Source organism: Oryx dammah, unplaced genomic scaffold, assembly GCF_014754425.2.
Source record: "Oryx dammah isolate SB20612 unplaced genomic scaffold, SCBI_Odam_1.1 HiC_scaffold_16, whole genome shotgun sequence".
NCBI classification, from domain to species: Eukaryota; Metazoa; Chordata; class Mammalia; order Artiodactyla; family Bovidae; genus Oryx; species Oryx dammah.
Genome location: NW_024070200.1, coordinates 11,527,756 through 11,546,415, shown reverse-complemented (window position 1 = coordinate 11,546,415; position 18,660 = coordinate 11,527,756). Strand labels below are relative to the sequence as shown.

The following is an 18,660-nucleotide window of genomic DNA, read 5'->3' as shown; positions in this document are numbered from 1 at the left end:
GAAGTTATTATATTCTTACATGCATGCATGCTCAGTCACTAAGTCATGTTGACTCTCTATGACCCCATGGACTATAGCCCCCCAGGCTCCTCTGTCCATGGAGTTCTCCACGCAAGAGTACTGCAGTGGGTTGCCATTTCCTTCTCCAAGAGATCTTCCCGACACAAGGATCAAACCCATGTCTCCTGCATTGCAGGAGGATTCTTTTCCACTAAGCCACCAGGGAAGCCCATATTCTTAAACAACCATTTCTAAAAAATGGGTTTCAAAACTATATCCAATCAAATCCTATCAAAAATAGGATCAGTCAGGATGATTAGAGAAAGGTCTCCTGGTGTGCCTCTTTCCTTTTGTCAAAGAGGAAAAATGAGTCTCAGAAGCTCCCCAGCAGATTTCCATTAGGTCTTGCTGGTCAGCACCAAGTCATGTGGCCTTCCCAGCTGCAACAGAATCTGGCAAATTATCCTGCTTTGCAGTCTGTGTACTGGGAGCTGAACAAGGAAGAAAGGGTTGCTTACAACAGTTGAGTAGCAACAGCACTGCCTGCCACAGGTAACGGGAGAGGGTCAGTCATAAAGTCAAGGAAAGAGGGTGTTCAGTGGTACTGAATGTTGATGAAGGTCAAATGAGAGGTGGACTGAAAAGTCTCCATGGAGCTGAATGACTCAGAGGTCATTGGTGACTAAACGGAGACCAGCTTCAGTGCTGTGATAAGGTTGGAAGATAGGTTAGGGAAGATACCAAATATGTATCTAACTAGGGTGAAAATATCTTTCTTCCACAAGTAAACATAGGCAAATCAAAGAAGCTTGCCATTGTATAGCTTTTAAGGATCCCTCAACTAGATGAACTGGTGCTAAAAGACCTCCTTTCTAATCCATCAGTCTGTCCTTGCTATCTATCCAAACTTGGGCAAGATAGAAAACCAAACTTCAGTTCTCTAGCTACAAAATGGTGGTTATGAAATACATAATGTTTAAAGCTCTTAAGCTCAATACCTGGCACAAAATGAACACTCAATTAATGTGAACTTTTACTATGATTAAGCAATTTTGTTTTCTGCGTCATTCTTGATTACATTAATATGTTTATATTATTAAAAGTATGGTTACTAGGGAGTTTTCTTGATATTTCCTATGCTAATAAGATAAATGAAATACTTTTCCAGGATCTTGAAATAAAACTTGATAAAGTCAAAGGTTTATATGATTTTTGATAGGTATGAATACATGAAAATAAGCAATTTCTAATTTAATGATTAGAGTGAAGAGTCCTACTAATATAGTTTATTACACAGGATCTTTTGTCTGGTATTTACATTTCATGTACCAATTATATTTTCTTCCTTTCAGTGTACCATTGTCAATTATTGGAATGTCTCATGAAATATAAACAGGAAGTCTGGAAAGTAAGTTTGGGGCCACGTTAAACTCATAGTCACAAATTGAATTTTTATAATAGAGTACAAGTTGTTTGCATATTAAAACTATTGTTTAGGTCAAATTTATTGATGTCTTATTATCTTGGTGTGGTAGAAATTATAATTCTTTCCTTACTGGTTAATTATTTATCATTTAGAGAAGAAATGAGACTTGAAGAACAGAGTGACTTGACAGAAGCAGTAATTGGATATCTCTCATCTGCGGAATTTAGCAAATACTGTACTATGTGACATTTTTATTTAATTTGAAAGGTTGCTTGGGAAACTTTCTTCTTTAAAATAGATGTGAATTATTAAAAAATATGTTTTACAGAAATTTTTTTTTTTTTTTTGGAAATGTTTTTTAAAATGTGGTGTTTGGCAAACTGGCTTTACGCTGTTCTAAAATCTTCCCTATTATTCTGAATAGCAAAGAATTTGTTAAAAGATAATGTACATCTGAATCCTACCAGGGCTGGCTTATTTACAACACCCATGAAAATAATAAAAAGAATATTCTAATGTGACTTAATCTGCAAAGGCCACCTAGATGATGAAGTTCTAGGGAAATTAACTGCCTCAATCCCTCCACTAGAATTTTCACTGCTTTGGTAATATTGAATGAGCTACCTTTATTTTTATTTGATGATGTTGGTGAAAACACGCTTCTTGTTTTCTTTAGGATCTTTTGTATGTGATAGCCTATGGGCCTTCACAAGTGAAACCTCCAGCTGTGCAAATGCTGTTCCATTACTGGCCCAATTTAAAACCTCCAGGGGCAATAAGCGAGTACAGGGGCTTGCAGTACACAGGTAAGAGAAGACAAGCTCTATGTGCCCCATCTTTATTTCTCCCGTGCCATATTTGGCTCACTTACTTATTTTTTTAAATACTGTTAGCTTATATTTACTGTACCCTTAGATATTCTTATAAATCCTTTCTGAAACTAGATGGTATAAAAATAAATAAATTAAAATTAATTTCAAATCTTTTATGACATCATAGCAAATTGTGTTAAGTTTCAGCCCCATTTGCTATACACTGGCCTCTGGTTTTACCATTGCTAATCACATTGATCACTGTAAAGGTGTGAGCAGTTAGTAATGCTGCAGATTGGCTCAGATTTAGCAGGGTCCCTAGCGGCTGATCCTGCTCTAGTGAGAAGACTTGGAGTGCTTTCAGCATTACAAATTCAGGCACTAAATAAAAATTAAATGACCCTGAAAGCCTAGTTGGACTAGAAGAGTCAACCACTGGTGAATACTGGTATAACTAATAAACAGCAAGTAAACACTGAGTTTATTGTAAAGACATACATTTACCAAAAAATGAGATAAACTAGACCCTGTGTCATTAATGTTTATATAAAATGTTTTATAAAATCAAAGAAGCAGTATATGGCTAATCACATTTCTGATGCCCCAATCTACCCTCTCACCCCCATTTAATTGTATACATATCCTTATGAAAATGTAAGAAGTAAATATTTTGGCATAGCTTTTATTCAAGGTATGGTGTGACTGTATCCTGATGTTATAAGAATGTACTTCTTTCTTGTCATTACTCAACTTTCTGAAAGTGATTTGAGGTGGTTCAAAGGGGATTTAACTTAATACAGATGTCTGTTTTATGTTTCTGATTAAAGCCAAGTGTTAGAGATATTGATGGTCCTTGGTAAGCTTATTCTATACTCGGAACAAATATTAGCCTTAGTGACAACAATGGTATTAACGGAAATGATGAAGGTAGATAGTAAGAAATTTTAAAAAATGGAAATTGGTATTATTTATGTCTTATATCATTAATAGTAGAGGATGTTTAAGTGTCGCTGAGTGGATAAATTTGAGTGTAAAGGCAATAATTTGGAAACACTCATAAAAGGTGAAATGACTGAAAAATTTGACACCAATCAGTTCTCAATATATCCCAGAAATAAGCATTTATGTGATATATGAATAGGTAACTATTATCAAATGAAGCTGATTTATTTGATAAATATTTGAGAATACTATATGAAAGAGAAAGCATGTGGCAGGAACTATATATTGACAATAGAAGAATTGACACAAAACGAAACCTCATGGAGCTTAATGCAGTTTATATATGGAAATTCATTCATTTATTCAGCAAATATTTGTGGGGCATCTACTACTAACCAGACATTATTCTAGGCACTGGTGGTACAGTTATTTTAAAAAACAGGCTGAAACATTGGCCTGGGCATTCCAATTGTGGTGGGAAGACCAGGAAACCACCTTACAGTGTAAGAAGCACAGTGCTGTGCTGTGCTTAGTCGCTCAGTCGTGTCCGACTCTTTGTGACCCCATGGACTGTAGCCCACCAGGCTTCTCTGTCCATGGGGATTCTCCGGGCAAGAATACTGGAGTGGGTTGCCATGTCCTCCTCCAGGGGATCTTCCCAACCCAGGGATCGAACCCAGGTCTCCCACATTGCAGGCGTATTCTTTATCATCTAAGCCACCAGAGCAAATATAGAGAGCTGTGGGAACACACAGGAAGGGCCTCTGACCTCATCCCAGTGGTGGGTTAATTTGGAGAAGGTTAAATTGTCAAGGAAGGTTCTGGAGGGTGTCACATGTAAGCTGATACCTGAAAGTTATGCACACAATGATAGAGTCATAAGGGGAGTGAATCATGAATGGATAAAATGTGAGTTCGAAGCAGAAGGAATGTCACAGATTCAGACTTGGAGGCCAGAAATAGCACAATTCTATTTAGGAACTGAAAAAAGTCTTATGTAGCCAGGTAGTGGAGGGACAGGAGGAGACTAGCTGGGAGCGAAGCAGAAAGCCTGATAGCCTATGAAGGAGTTTGGGTTTTATTCTAGCAGCAAAGTGAAACCACGGACAGGTTTTAAATGGAGAAACCACATGATGGCTTTGCCTGTTCAGAGCATCTGAGAAGCCCACAAAGTGACCGCCAATTCCATTTACCCCGTGACCACACCCTCTTGGAAGGGCCAGCCAAAGCTGTCTCCCCGGAATAGCTCAGCCTATGCTTACTGAGACCAAAGAGACTCTTTCATCTTTTCTTGGCATTTCTGAACAAGATGTTTCCATCTACAGGCATTCATTCTTCAATCCATTCTTGTATTCATACTCCCACACATTTCCATCTTTGCCGTGTGCCATTGTGTGCTTGCTATCTGCCACCCTCCATCCAGGGAAGAAGCTTTCTTGGAACTCCCATGCTAATGGAGCATGGCATTCTGTGCAGGAAACAAGAGATCATGGAAAAAATTTAATCATTCTGTTCTACCTATTACAATTTATCCAGCGCTGGCTGTTTGTCAGACATTGGTCTAGCTGCTAAGTGTTTCATTTAATATTTTAACCTGCTTTTAGTTGAACAGAATATGTGGACCAAGCACCATATTTAGTTTTACAGACAGTTTTTTCAGTTTATTCTCACAAAAATCTTGGGAGATATATTTTCTTATTTTAATGTTACAGATCAAGAGTGGGACAGAGTTTAAGTAACATCACTAAACTCACACAAATAATAAAAGAGCACAGCTTGGGTTTGATTCTAGATCATCTTAATTAAAAACCTACATTTTTCTGTTCAGTTCAGTTCTGTAATTAAACTTTAGCTGGAGCACTGGAAATTTTCCACAATTCTTCCTGCAATGAAATATGCACTAAAGGGTATCATCAGTATTTAGATGGCTTTACAATCTTAAATATTCTCCATAATAAAAATTATGTGGAGATAGAATTTTATGGACTCAAAGATTAAATGCTTTCTTAGGGACCAGCAACATTGTATGTCTTCCCAGTGATGTGTTTCCTTTTTAAGATGTAAATTTTATTTTTTTGTAAAAGAAAGATTTGTTTTTAGAAAAATTATAGAAATATGAAAGAGAGAAAAGAAATATTACCAAGAAATGGTCATTGTTAACATTTTGGTTTATTTACCTCCAGTTTTTGGAATGTACCTTTTAAAATAAAATAGATTATATTGTATATAATTATACAAAGTTACCTGTCCCCTTTCATTATGACTTTTTTCAAATATAGAAAAGTTTAAAGACTAACACTATGAGCACACATATAGCCAACTAGATTTAATCATTGTTACTAATTTTAACTATGCATATGTTTATATTTAATGTCTTGATTGCTTTTAAAGGATAGTAATGTGGGAATATTACAGCTCATATGGAGAAGATCAAATAGTGAGGATTTGGTAATCTACAGTGTTTGCTTCTTTTGAGTTTATTAGTATTTATCATAAACAAAAAATTACCCCAATTATTTTGGTCATTAAATACAAGTCTTAATGATGCAAAAATTACAGGTTTCTTGGCAATGAAATAGCCATTAGATTGTTCTATAAAGCTCTGCTTCTCTGGGGAGAAAGAAACTATTTAGCAATTTTCTAGCTACAATATGCCAACTAGTACATAATTTAGCCTGTGTTAGCAAAGGTTAGCACCAGTTATTGTGTAGTTTCCATCTGAATTACAGGACAAAAATGTGGTACAAACACATTTCTAAGACCAAGATTGTGGCAAAAGTAGATAAAGTGCTACTAACTAAAGATAGTGTTATGAGGTTAGACTTTGGCCTAGCCTACCAAACATCTAATTCTACATTAGTACAGTTGGATTTTTGAGTTGTATATAAGTTTAAAATACAAGAAAGCCTACCAATCCTTTTATGTCATAACTTCCTCCTCATTGAGGTCTTATTTATTTTCCTATTATATTGATTTTATCTCCACATAACTTAAAATGCTTTTCACCGTTTTATTGGTGTGTTATACACGTATAAAGTAATACAAATTTTAAGTATATATGGAACATCTCCCACCATGTTTACTACGATGATTGCCTTTCCTTCTGTCCCATAGTTAACCACTAGCCTTGTTTCCAATATCAGAGATTATTTTTTGCCTATTTGTGAACTTTATATAAATGGAATGTGCACACATCATTTGTGTACATCATTTGTATGTGTGTATGATTTGTACAAGGGTTGAGCATAACTGCACTTTGTTCATTTTTTTCTATATACATATTTTACCAAATGCATGTACCACAGTTTATGTATTGGGTTTCCTATTGATGGATATTTGGGTTGTCCCCACGTTTTGGCTCTTATAAATAGTGCTGCTGTGAACATCCTTCCACATATCTTTTGAGTATACACATGCATAGAATCCTGGTATATATGCCTAGAGTGGAAGTACTGGATCAGAGGGTACGAATCTATCCAGTTTTAATGGATAATAATGAAATTTTATATCCTTTAGTGCAGATCTTTCTCCCTCATAATTGTTGATCTCTTCCTTGTCTCCCCCTGCTTTCCTCTTCTTCCTTCTTCTCTTCCTCCTTCAAGTTTTGCTAAGTTGAAGAGTTTGTCAAGTTAAACATACACAAACACATACCTACGCAACTAAGATTTTGATTGATAATTGCCTTGAATCCAGTTCATTTTGGGAAACTGGCACCTTTGTAGTACTGAATCTTCCAAACCAAAACATAATATCTTTCTTCAATTAGTTAGGCTTTCTGTAGTTTCCCTCAACGCTGTTTTCTACTTTTTGTGTAGATGTCTTGCCTGTGACTCATGTAGTATGTCACTAGGTATTTATTTATCTTTTGATGTTATTATCAATGATAAATCTTTTAGAAATTATATTTTATAACCTTTTTTGCTAATATATAGATGTGCAATTAATTCTAGTATGAAAATGAAAGTGTTAGTCGTTCAGTCACGTCTGACTCTGCGACCCCATGGACTGTAGCCCGCCAGGCTCCTCGGCCCATGGGATTTTCCAGGCAAGAATACTGGAGTGGGTTGCCATTTCCTTCTCCAGGGCATCTTCCCAACCCAGGGGTCAAACCTGGGTCTCCTGCACTGCAGACAGATTCTTTACTGTCTGAGCCACCAGGGTATACTGATCTTATATTTGGCCACCTTGGTAAATTCACTTTTCAATTCTAATAATATATTTGCAGACACTTTTTAATAAGTGCAGACACTTCTTAAAATTTTTTCATGTGTAAAGCTGTATTATTTTTGAATGATAACAGTTTAGGGCTTCCCAGATAGCCCTAGTGGTTAAGAACCTTAATGAGAGAGATACAGGTTCGATCCCTTGAGGAAGGCATGACAACCCACTCCAATATTCTTATCTGGGGAATCCATGGACAGGAGAGCCTGGCAGGTTACGGTACGGTCCATAGCATTGCAAAGAATCGGACATGAATGAAGTGACTTAGCACAAGCACGAGATGACAGTTTAATGTCTCCTTTTCATTGCTTACACCTTTTGTGTCTCTTGCCTTGTACTCGCTAAAACCTCCTATGCTATGCTGAGTCCTAAGTTCCTTGAGGTTTCTTCTTTGATCCATGCATCATTTAGATGGATGATAATTTCTAATTATAAGGAGGTTTTTGTAGTGAAGTTTTGTATTGATTTATAGCTTGATTCCTTATAGTCAGACAATATACTTCATATTATTTCATTATTTTGACAATTTTAACACTTTCTTTAGGGTAAGTTTATGGTCATTTTTGTAATGTTCCTGTGTATTTAAAAAGAACTTATATTTAGCTATTGTTTGGTACTATGTTCTATGTATGTCAGTTAAATAAATTTTTTTATTGTATAGTTCAAATGTTCTATATCCTTATTGCATTTTTGTATATTTTTTGCATCAGTTACCAAGAGTAGAATGTTAAACTCTTCCATGATGACTGTGGATTTGTATATTCCACCTTGTAGTTGTCAATATGTGCTGTATAAATTTGGGAGCTGTATTATTAGATGCATACAAATTTAGAATACAGTATTTTCCTGGTGGGGCTTCCCTGGTGGCTCAGTGGTAAAAAAAATTGCCAGCAATGCAGGAGACACAGGAGATGGGGGTTTGATCCCTGGATTGGGAAGGTCTCCTGGAGGAAGTTATAGCAACCCACTTTAGTATTCTTGCCTGGAGAATCCCATGGACAAGGGAGCCTGGTGGGCTACAGTCCATAGGGTCATGATGAGTTGGACATGACTGAAGCAACTGAGCACACACACACAGCTTCCTGGTGAACTGAGACTTAGCATTATGAAGGGCACTTCTTCATTACTGCTGCTGCTGCTAAGTCGCTTCAGTCATGTCCGACTCTGTGCAACCCCACAGACGGCAGCCCACCAGGCTCCCCCGTCCCTGGGGTTCTCCAGGAAAGAACACTGGAGTGGGATGCCATTTCCTTCTCCAATGCATGAAAGTGAAAAGTGAAAGTGAAGTCGCTCAGTTGTGTCTGACTCTTAGCGACCCCATGGACTGCAGCCCACCAGGTTCCTCCATCCATGGGATTTTTCAGGCAAGAGTACTGGAGTGGGGTGCCATTGCCTTCTACTAGTAATGCCTTTTTGTCTGTTAAAATGTACTTTGTTTTATTCTAATATATCTACACCAGCTTTCAAGAGTGCATGTGTGGTATTTTCCGATGTTTTGTTTTCAACTTTTTAATATTTCTGTATTTCATGTGTGTCTCGTAAGTAGCATATAGTTCTAGTTTTTAAACTCAGTTTTCATGATCTTTGCCTTTTAATTGAAGCACTTTGTCCACATATATGTAATATAATTACTACTTGATTTGCTTTTAAATCAAATTAAGCTCCTGTCAGTTGCTTCATTTACAAATAATTTCTCCCATTCTGTAGATTTGCTTTTCATTTTGTTTATGGCTTCCTTTGTTGTGCAAACGCTTGCACATTTGATTAGGTCCTGTTTGTTTATTTATTTATTTTCCTTTCTTTTGCCTTGGCAGACAATCTAAGAAAATACTGCTACGATTTGTGTCAGAGAATATTTTGCCTATGTTCTCTCCTAGGAGTTTTATGGTGTTATGTCTTATATTTAAGTCTTTTAAAGAAATAGCTGTTTATTTATTTAGCTGCATTGGGTTTTAGCTGCAGTATGTGAAATCTTTTGGTTGTAGCATGCAGGATCTATTAGTTGCAGCATGCAAAATTCTTAGTTGCAACATAGGAACTCTTCATTGCAGCATGTTTGATCTAGTTCCCTGATCAGGGATCAAACCTGGGCTCCCTGAACTGGGAGCATGGAGTCTTAGTCTCTAGTGGGACCACCAGGGAAATCCCTATATTTAAGTCTTTAAGCCATTTTGAGTTTATTATTTTATATGGTGTAAGCGAGTGTTCTAACTTCATTGATTTACATGTGACTGTCCAGCTTTTCCAACACAACTTGAAGAGACTGTCTTTTCTCCATGGTATATTCTTGCCTCCTTTATTGAAGATTCATTGACCATTGGTGTGTGGATTTATTTTTGGGCTCTGTATTCCATTCCAGTGACCTGTATGTCTTTTGTGCCAAAGCCATGCTGTTTTGATTAATGTTGCTTTGTAGTATTGTCTGAAGTCTAAAAGGGTTATACCTCCAGCTTTGTTCTCTTTCCTCAGGATTACTTTGGCAATTCTGGGTCTTTTGTGGTTCTGTATAAATTTTAGAATTATTTGTCCTAGTTCTGTGAAAAAGTCATGAGTAATTTGATAGGGTTCACATTCTATCTGTAAATTGTTTGGGGTAGTGTGGCCATTTTAACTGTATTAATTCTTCCAATTCAAGAGCATGGGATATCTTTCCATTTCCTTAAATCATCTTCAGATTCCTTTATCAATGTTTTATAGTTCTCAGTGTCTACATCTTAAACCTGCTTGGTTAGGTTTATTCCTAGGTATTTTTTAAAATGTGATTTAATTTTTTTTTTTAACTTTCTCCTTCTGATATAGTTCATTGTTAATGTAAACAAAGGCAAAAACTTTCAGTATAATAATCTTGTATCCTGCTGTCTTGATGAATTTATCAGTTCTAATAGTTTCTGTGTGGAGTTTTTAGTGTTTTCTTTATAGAGTATCATGTCATACGTATATGAGGCAATTTTACCTCTTCCCTTCTTATTTGGATACCTTTTACTTTTCTCTTGTCTGATTGCTGTGGCTAGAACTTTAAATACTATGTTGAATAAAAGTGATGGGAGAGAGCATCCTTGTCTTGTGACTCCAACTTGATAAAAGTGTTCCTGCATTCAGTTTGCTAATATTTTGTTGAGGATTTTTGCATCTATATTCATCAAAGATATTGGCCCATAATTTTTTTTTTTGTAGGGTCCTTGGTTTTGGCTTCATAGAGTGACTTTGGAAGTGTTCCCTCCTCTTCAATCTTTTGAGAGTTTGAGGATAGGTATAGTTCTTCTTTGTATGTTTTATAGAATTCTCCAGTGAAGCCACCTCATCCTGGACTTTTGTTTGCAGGGAGTGTTTTTCTAAAATTATGGATTCTGTTTTACTTCTTGTGGTCAGTTTATTCAAATTATATTTCTTTTTGATTCAGTTTTGGCAGGCTGTATGTTTCTAGAATCTTGTCCATTGCATCTGGGTTGACTATGTTATTGGCATAAAAGTGTTCATAGTGTTTTCTTGATATATATATATATTTTGTATTTCTGTGGAATTGGTTATTATTTCTCCTTTTTCATTTCTTATTTTGTTTATTTGAGTCCTCTTTCTTTTCTTCTTGGTGAGCCTGGCCAGAGGGTTTTTTGATTTTGTTTATACTTTTTCAAAAAACTAGCTCTTTGATTTTTTTCTATTTTTAAACAATCTCTTATTTATTTCCTCTCTGATCTTTATTGTTTCCTTTCTTTTGCTTACTTTAGGTTTTGTTTGTTCTTCTTTTAATTTTTTTAGGTGGTAGTTTAGGTTGTTTATTCAGGATTTTTCTTGTTTTTTTTTTTTTTTTTTTTTGAGAAAGGCCTATAGCACTGTGAAATTCCCTCTTAGGACTGCTTTTGCTGCATCCAGAGGTTTTTCTTTTTAAGTTTAATATTTATTTTATTGACTTTTAAAAATTGATTGAAGTATAATTGATTTACACACAATGTTGTGTTAATTTTTGCTGTGCAACAAAGTGATTCAGTTTTACATATATATATATTCTTTGTTGTATCCCATCTATTTCATATGTTTCAGTGTTCATTGTTGTTTTCCTCAGGCATTTTTTAATTTCCTCTTTGATTTCATTGTTAATTCATTGGTTTTTGGGTAGCAGATTGCTTAGTCTCCATGTAATCGTTTTTTGCCTTTTCATACTGTTCATGGGGTTCTCAAGGCAAGAATACTGAAGTGGTTTGCTATTCCCTTCTCCAGTGGACCCTGTTTTATCAGAACTATCCACCATGACCTGTCGGTCTTGGGTGGCCGTATATGGCATGGCTCATAGTTTCACTGAGTTAGACAAGGCTGTGATCCATGTGATCAGTTTGGTTGGTTTTCTGTGATTGTGATTTTCACTCTGATGGATAAGGATAAGAGTCTTATGGAAGCTTCCTGATGGGAGAGACTGACTGTGGGGGAAACTGGGTCTTGTTCTGATGGGTGGAGCCATGCTCAGTAAATCTTTAATCCAATTTTCCTTTGTTGGGTGGGGCTGTGTTCCCTCCCTGTTGTTTGGCCTGAGGCCAAACTATGGTAGGGGTAATGAAGGTAATGGCGACCTCCTTCAGAAGGACTTGTGCAGGCGCTGTTGTATTCAGTGCCCTGACTGTACAGCAGGCCACTGTTGACCCACTCCTCCACCTAAGACTCCTGGACACCCACCCAAGTCTGGATCAGTTTCTTTCTCCTGGCTCCTGGTGTGCACAAGGTTTTGTTTGTGTCTTCTAAAAGTCTGTTTCTTCAGTCCTGTGGAAGTTCTGTAATCAAATCCAACTGGTCTCAGTACATCATGGGAAATGCCAAGCTGGATGAAGCACAAGCTGGAATAAAGATTGTGGGAGAAATATCAATAACCTGATGGAGAAGCTCTATACAGTCAACAAAAACAAGACCAGGAGCTGACTGTGGCTCAGATCATGAACTCCTTATTGCCAAATTCAGACTTAAATTGAAGAAAGTAGGGAAAACCGCTAGACCATTCAGGTATGACCTAAATCAAATCCCTTATGATTATACAGTGGAAGTGAGAAATAGATTTAAGGGTATAGATCTGATAGATAGACTGCCTGATGAATTATGGAATGAGGTTCATGACATTGTACAGGAGACAGGGATCAAGACCATCCCCATGGAAAACAAATGCAAAAAAGCAAAATGGCTGTCTGGGGAGGCCTTACAAATAGCGGTGAAAAGAAGAGAGGCAAAAAGCAGAGGAGAAAAGGAAAGATATAAGCATCTGAATGCAGAGTTCCAAAGAATAGCAAGAAGAGATAAGAAAGCCTTCTTCAGCAATCAATGCAAAGAAATAGAGGAAAACAACAGAATGGGAAAGACTAGAGATCTCGTCAAGAAAATTAGAGATACCAAGGGAACATTTCATGCAAAGATGGGCTCGATAAAGGACAGAAATGGTCTGGACCTAACAGAAGCAGAAGATATTAAGAAGAGGTGGCAAGAATACACGGAATAACTGTACAAAAAAGATCTTCATGACCCAGATAATCATGATGATGTGATCACTAATATAGAGCCAGACATCTTGGAATGTGAAGTCAAGTGGGCCTTAGAAAGCATCACTACGAACAAAGCTAGTGGAAGTGATGGAATTCCAGTTGAGCTGTTTCAAATCCTGAAAGATGATGCTGTGAAAGTGCTGCACTCAATATGCCAGCAAATTTAGAAAACTCAGCAGTGGCCACAGGACTGGAAAAGGTCAGTTTTCATTCCAATTCCAAAGAAAGACAATGCCAAAGAATGCTCAAACTACCGCACAATTGCACTCATCTCACATGCTAGTAAAGTAATGCTCAAAATTCTCCAAGCCAGGCTTCAGCAATACGTGAACCGTGAACTCCCTGATGTTCAAACTGGTTTTAGAAAAGGCAGAGGAACCAGAGATCAAATTGCCAACATTTGCTGGATCATGGAAAAAGCAAGAGAGTTCCAGAAAAACATCTATTTCTACTTTATTGACTATGCCAAAGCCTTTGACTGTGTGGATCACAATAAACTATGGAAAATTCTGCAAGAGATGGGAATACCAGACCACCTAACCTGCCTCTTGAGAAATCTGTATGCAGGTCAGGAAGCAACAGTTAGAACTGGACATGGAACAAGAGACTGGTTCCACATAGGAAAAGGAGTACGTCAAGGCTGTGTATTTTCACCCTGCTTACTTAACTTATATGCAGAGTACATCATGAGAAACGCTGGACTGGAAGAAACACAAACTGGAATCAAGATTGCCGGGAGAAATATCAATAACCTCAGATATGCAGATGACACCACCCTTATGGCAGAAAGTGAAGAGGAGCTAAAAAGACTCTTGATGAAAGTGAAAGAGGAGAGGGAAAAAGTTGGCTTAAAGCTCAACATTCAGAAAACGAAGATCATGGCATCTGGTCCTATCACTTCATGGGAAATAGATGGGGAAACAGTAGAAACAGTGTCAGACTTTATTTTTTGGGGCTCCAAAATCACTGCAGATGGTGACTGCAGCCATGAAATTAAAAGATGCTTACTCCTCAGAAGAAAAGTTATGACCAACCTAGATAGCATATTCAAAAGCAGAGACATTACTTTGCCGACTAAGGTCCATCTAGTCAAGGCTATGGTTTTTCCAGTGGTCATGTATGGATGTGAGAGTTGGACTGTGAAGAAGGCTGAGCGCCGAAGAATTGATGCTTTTGAACTGTGGTGTTGGAGAAGACTCTTGAGGGTCCCTTGGACTGCAAGGAGATCCAACCAGTCCATTCTGAAGGAGATCAACCCTGGGATTTCTTTGGAAGGAATGATGCTAAACCTGAAGCTCCAGTACTTTGGCCACCTCATGCAAAAAGTTGACTCATTGGAAGACTCTGATGCTGGGAGGGATTGGGGGCAGGAGGAGAAGGGGACGACCGAGGATGAGATGGCTGGATGGCATCACTGACTCGATGGACATGAGTCTGAGTGAACTCCGGGAGATGGTGATAGACAGGGAGGCCTGGTGTGCTGCGATTCATGGGGTCACAAAGAGTCGGACACTAAACTGAACTGAACTCAGATATGCAGATAACACCACCCTTAGGGCAGAAAGGGAAGAAATCCTAAAGAGCCTCTTGAGTAAAGTGAAAGAGGAGAGTGAAAAAGCTGGCTTAAAACTCAACATTCTAAAAACTAAGATCATGGCATCTGGTCCCATCACTTCATGGCAAAATAGATGGGGAAACAATGGAAACAGTGACAGACTTAATTTTTTTGGGTTCCAAAATCACTGTGGATGGTGACTGTAACCATGAAATTAAAAGATGCTTGCTCTTTGGAAGAAAAGCTATGACAAGCCTGGACAGTGTATTAAAAGGACATGCGTTACTTTGCCAACAAAGGTGCATCCAGTTAAAGCTATGGTTTTTCCAGTAGTCATGTATGGATGTGAGAGTTGTACTATAAAGAAAGCTGAGCACCGAAGAATTGATGTTTTTGAACTGTGGTGTTGGAGAAGACTCTTGAGAGTCCCTTGGATTGCAAGATCAAACCAGTCAATCTTAAAGGAAATCAGCCCTGAAAATTCATTGGAAGGACTGATGCTAAAGCTGAAGCTGCAATATTTTGGCCACCTGATGTGAAGAACTGACTCATTGGAAAAGACCCTGATGTTGGGAAAGATTGAAGGCAGGAGGAGAAGCGGACAACAAGGGATGAGATGGTTGGATGGCATCACCAACTCAATCAACATGAGTTTCAGCAAGCTCCGAGAGTTGGTGATGGACAAGGAAGCCTGACTTGCTGCAGTCTATGGGGTTGCAAAGAGTTGACTGAGCGACTGAACTGAACTGAACTGAGTTGTTTTTTCCCTCATTTCTCTTTCTGTGGTTGGTTTCTAGTTTCATGCCAAGTTGTTGCTCTTTTGAAGATTAAACTGCTCCCTTTTTTTTTCTTTTGAAAAATTTTTCAGTTTTTCTATTTGATTGAAATTTTCATTTTTTTCCAGTTTTATTGAGAAATAACATATGCCACTGTATACGTTTATGGTGTACAGCCTGATGATTTGATTTGCATACATTGTGAAATTATTACTGCCACAAGTTTGGTGCCCATCATCCCATATATCAACACAAAGAAGAGAAAGGAAAAAAATTTTCTCGATGTGGTGAGAACTCAGGATTTACTCTCTTAATAACTTTCCTATATATCATACAGCAGTTTTAGTTATAATCTTCATGTTGTACCTCAACTCCTAGTAATTATTTATCTTTTAACTGGAAATTTGAACTCACAACTTTTATCCATTGATGGATTCTTACGTTGCTCACATGTCGTGGCTATCATAAGTAATGGTACTGTGAGCATGGGGGTGCAGATATCCTTTCAAGTTACTATTTTCATTTCCTATGGACATATTTGCAGAAGTGGAAATGGTAGTTCTAGTTTCAATTTTTTGAGTATTCCTTTTACTGTCTTACATAATACCTGTACTAATTTACAATAGTACTGAAAGTTTCCACATTTCTTATCTCCTGTCTTTTGGATGATGGTCATTCTAACAGGTGTGAGGTAGCATTTCATTGTGGTTTTTAATTTGCATTTCCCTAATGACTAGTGGTGTTGAGAATCTTTTCATGTACCTGTTGGCTTTTTGCATATCTTCTTTGGAAAACATCTATTTAGGTCCTTTGCTTATTTTTATACTGTTTTCTTTTTTTTTCTTTGCTATGGAGCTGTATGAATTCTTTATATATTTTAGATGTTAACTACTTATTGGATATATGGTTTAGAAATATTTATTGCCATTCCATAGGTTGCTTTTTACTTTGTTGAAGGTTTCTTTGGCTGCGTAAAAGCTTTTCAGTTTGGTGTAGTCTTACTTATTTTTTATTTTATTGTTTATGGTTAGGTGTCATATTAAAAAAATAATAATCAAACACATGTGAAGGAGCTTTATTCTTATGTTTTCATGACTTACATTTAAGTCTTTAATTCATTTTGAGTAAATTTTTTGTGAGTAAAACAAGATAGGGGTCCAGTTTTATTTATTTATTTATTTTTACATGTGAATATCCAGTTACTGAAGAGACTGTGTTTTCTCCATTGAGATTCCTGGCTCCCTTGTCAAATACTAATTGACTGTATATGCTTGGGTTTAGTTCTGGGCTTTCCGTTCTGTTCCATTGGTTGTAGATCTGTTTCTATGTTGGTATCATACTATTTTGATTATTATAGCTTGAAAGTATAGCTTCAAATCAAGGAATGTGATGCCTCATGCTTTGTTCTTTCTCAGAATTTCTTTGACTATTTGAGGTCTTTTGTGGTTCCTTATAAATTTTAAGAGTGTTTTCTACATCTATAAAATATGTCATTTTAATATTGATAGGAATTGCATTGAATCTATAGATGGATTTTGGTAGTATTGAAATTTTAACACTATTAACTCTTCCTCTTCATTAACATGGGATACCTTTCCATTTATTTATGCTTTCTTTGATTTCTTTCAGCAATGTCTTATAGTTTTCAGACTAGAGGTCTTTCACTTGCTTGGTTAAGTTTATTCCTAAGTATTTTATAATTTTTGATGCTATTGTAAATGTAGTTGATTTATTTCTTTTTCACAAAATGCATTGTTAGTGTACAGAAATACTACTAATTTTTGTATCTCTATTTTTTATCTTTCAACTTAACAGAATTCATTGATGAGATGTATGTTTTCTTGTTGTGTTTTCAGGATCTTCTGTTTATATTATAATGTCATCTGGAAATAGAAACAAGCTTACATCTTCCTTTCCAATTCTCATACCTTTTATTTATTTTTCTTGCCTAATTCCTCTAGCTGGGACTTTCAGTACTACGTTGAATAGGGGTGGTGGGAGTGGGTACTTTGTCTTGATCCCGAACTTAGAGGAAAAGCTTTCAGCCTTCCACCACTGAATATGATGTTAGCTGTGGACTTGTTATATATGGTCCTTATTAATGACGAGATATTTTCCTTCTATGCCTGATTTGTTAAGATTTTTTAAATCAAGAAGGGATATTGAATTTTGTCATATGCTTTTTCTGCTTCTGTTGAGGTAATCATATGATTTTTTTCTTTCACTCTGCTAACGCAATGTATCGTATTTATTGATTTGTGTTTGTTGAACTATTTTTGCATCCTAGTGATAAATCCCACTTGACCTTTGTAAATGATCCTTTTCATGTGCTGCTGAATTCAGTTTGCTGGTATTTTATTGAGAATTTTTGTATCTATATTCATCAGAGATACTGGCTTTTACTTTTTTAGTAGTGACCTATCTGTGGGCTCCTAAATTCCTGGTGTGCTCACCAAAGTTACTTACTTTGGCTGTATTGGAAATACAGTGCATCTCTGGCCCTATGTGACCTCTAAAATCACTGTTCAGCTTTCAGCCATTAAGCCATTCAGCTTGTGTTCTCTGCTAGTCCTTGCAGAGCTTTTCTGTGAGCCCGTGAAGTTTTGGATTAAGCCAAGGACCCGAGGAGCATCCTCACACAGATTTATAGGACCTGTCCTTTGGCACTCCCTGTTGTTCTGCCTTTACTCAATTTCCAGTTGCCTTAGCAATTCTTCACTGTGATGTTTCCTCTACTCACTGAAAATGCTAATTACTTATTGGGCTCCACTTCTTTTTGCTGCAGTTTGGATATATTCCCAGGCAGAAAACCAAAGTGAATGTAGAACTTAATTTGTGTGTTCTTCCTTTTTCAAAAGATTGCAATCTTGTGTTAAAATCTATACCCAGTGTCGGAAATGAGTTGCTTTATACATTTTTTGCAGTTGAAGGATAAGTTCTTATATTATTAAAACATCATGGTTGTAATTGGAAGTTTCTTTATTTCTTCAACAATGGCTTGATACCATATTCTCATCTTTCTTTCTGGAATTACAATGACACATATGTTAGATCTTCTCTCTCATGTTGTCTATGGATGTTTCTTGCATTACCCTTTCCTATTTCATCTTTCTATGCTTCTTTCAGAATCTCTTTGTCTGATTTTTCTTCCTCCTCATTAGTTGTTTAGCTTCCCAAATGTAGTCTTCATTTTGTTAATTATGTTTTTAAGTTCTAGAATTTCCATTTGGTGCTTTAAAAGTTCCAATTATTTGATTATAATCTCTAATTTGTCTTACTTTATAGCATATATTAAGCATATTTATTTTAAAGTCTGTTTCTGATAACTCAGTATTCTAGATCTTTGGAGGCTCTGATTCTGTTGAATTTCTTTTGCTGTCTTATCTTTTTATTTTATGTTCTTAAGAAAAAA

At 36.7% G+C, this 18,660-nt stretch overlaps 1 protein-coding gene across 1 annotated transcript in view; it reads left to right on the top strand.

Moving 5' to 3' along the window:
- UNC79 (unc-79 homolog, NALCN channel complex subunit) overlaps positions 1-18,660 on the top strand; it is a 220,807-nt gene that overhangs the window by 21,687 nt on the left and 180,460 nt on the right. Inside the window, exons 4-5 of the mRNA XM_040256595.1 lie at positions 1,353-1,408; positions 2,103-2,232. Of these exons, the coding sequence (XP_040112529.1) occupies positions 1,353-1,408; positions 2,103-2,232 (186 nt within the window). The remainder of the gene's footprint in view (positions 1-1,352; positions 1,409-2,102; positions 2,233-18,660) is intronic.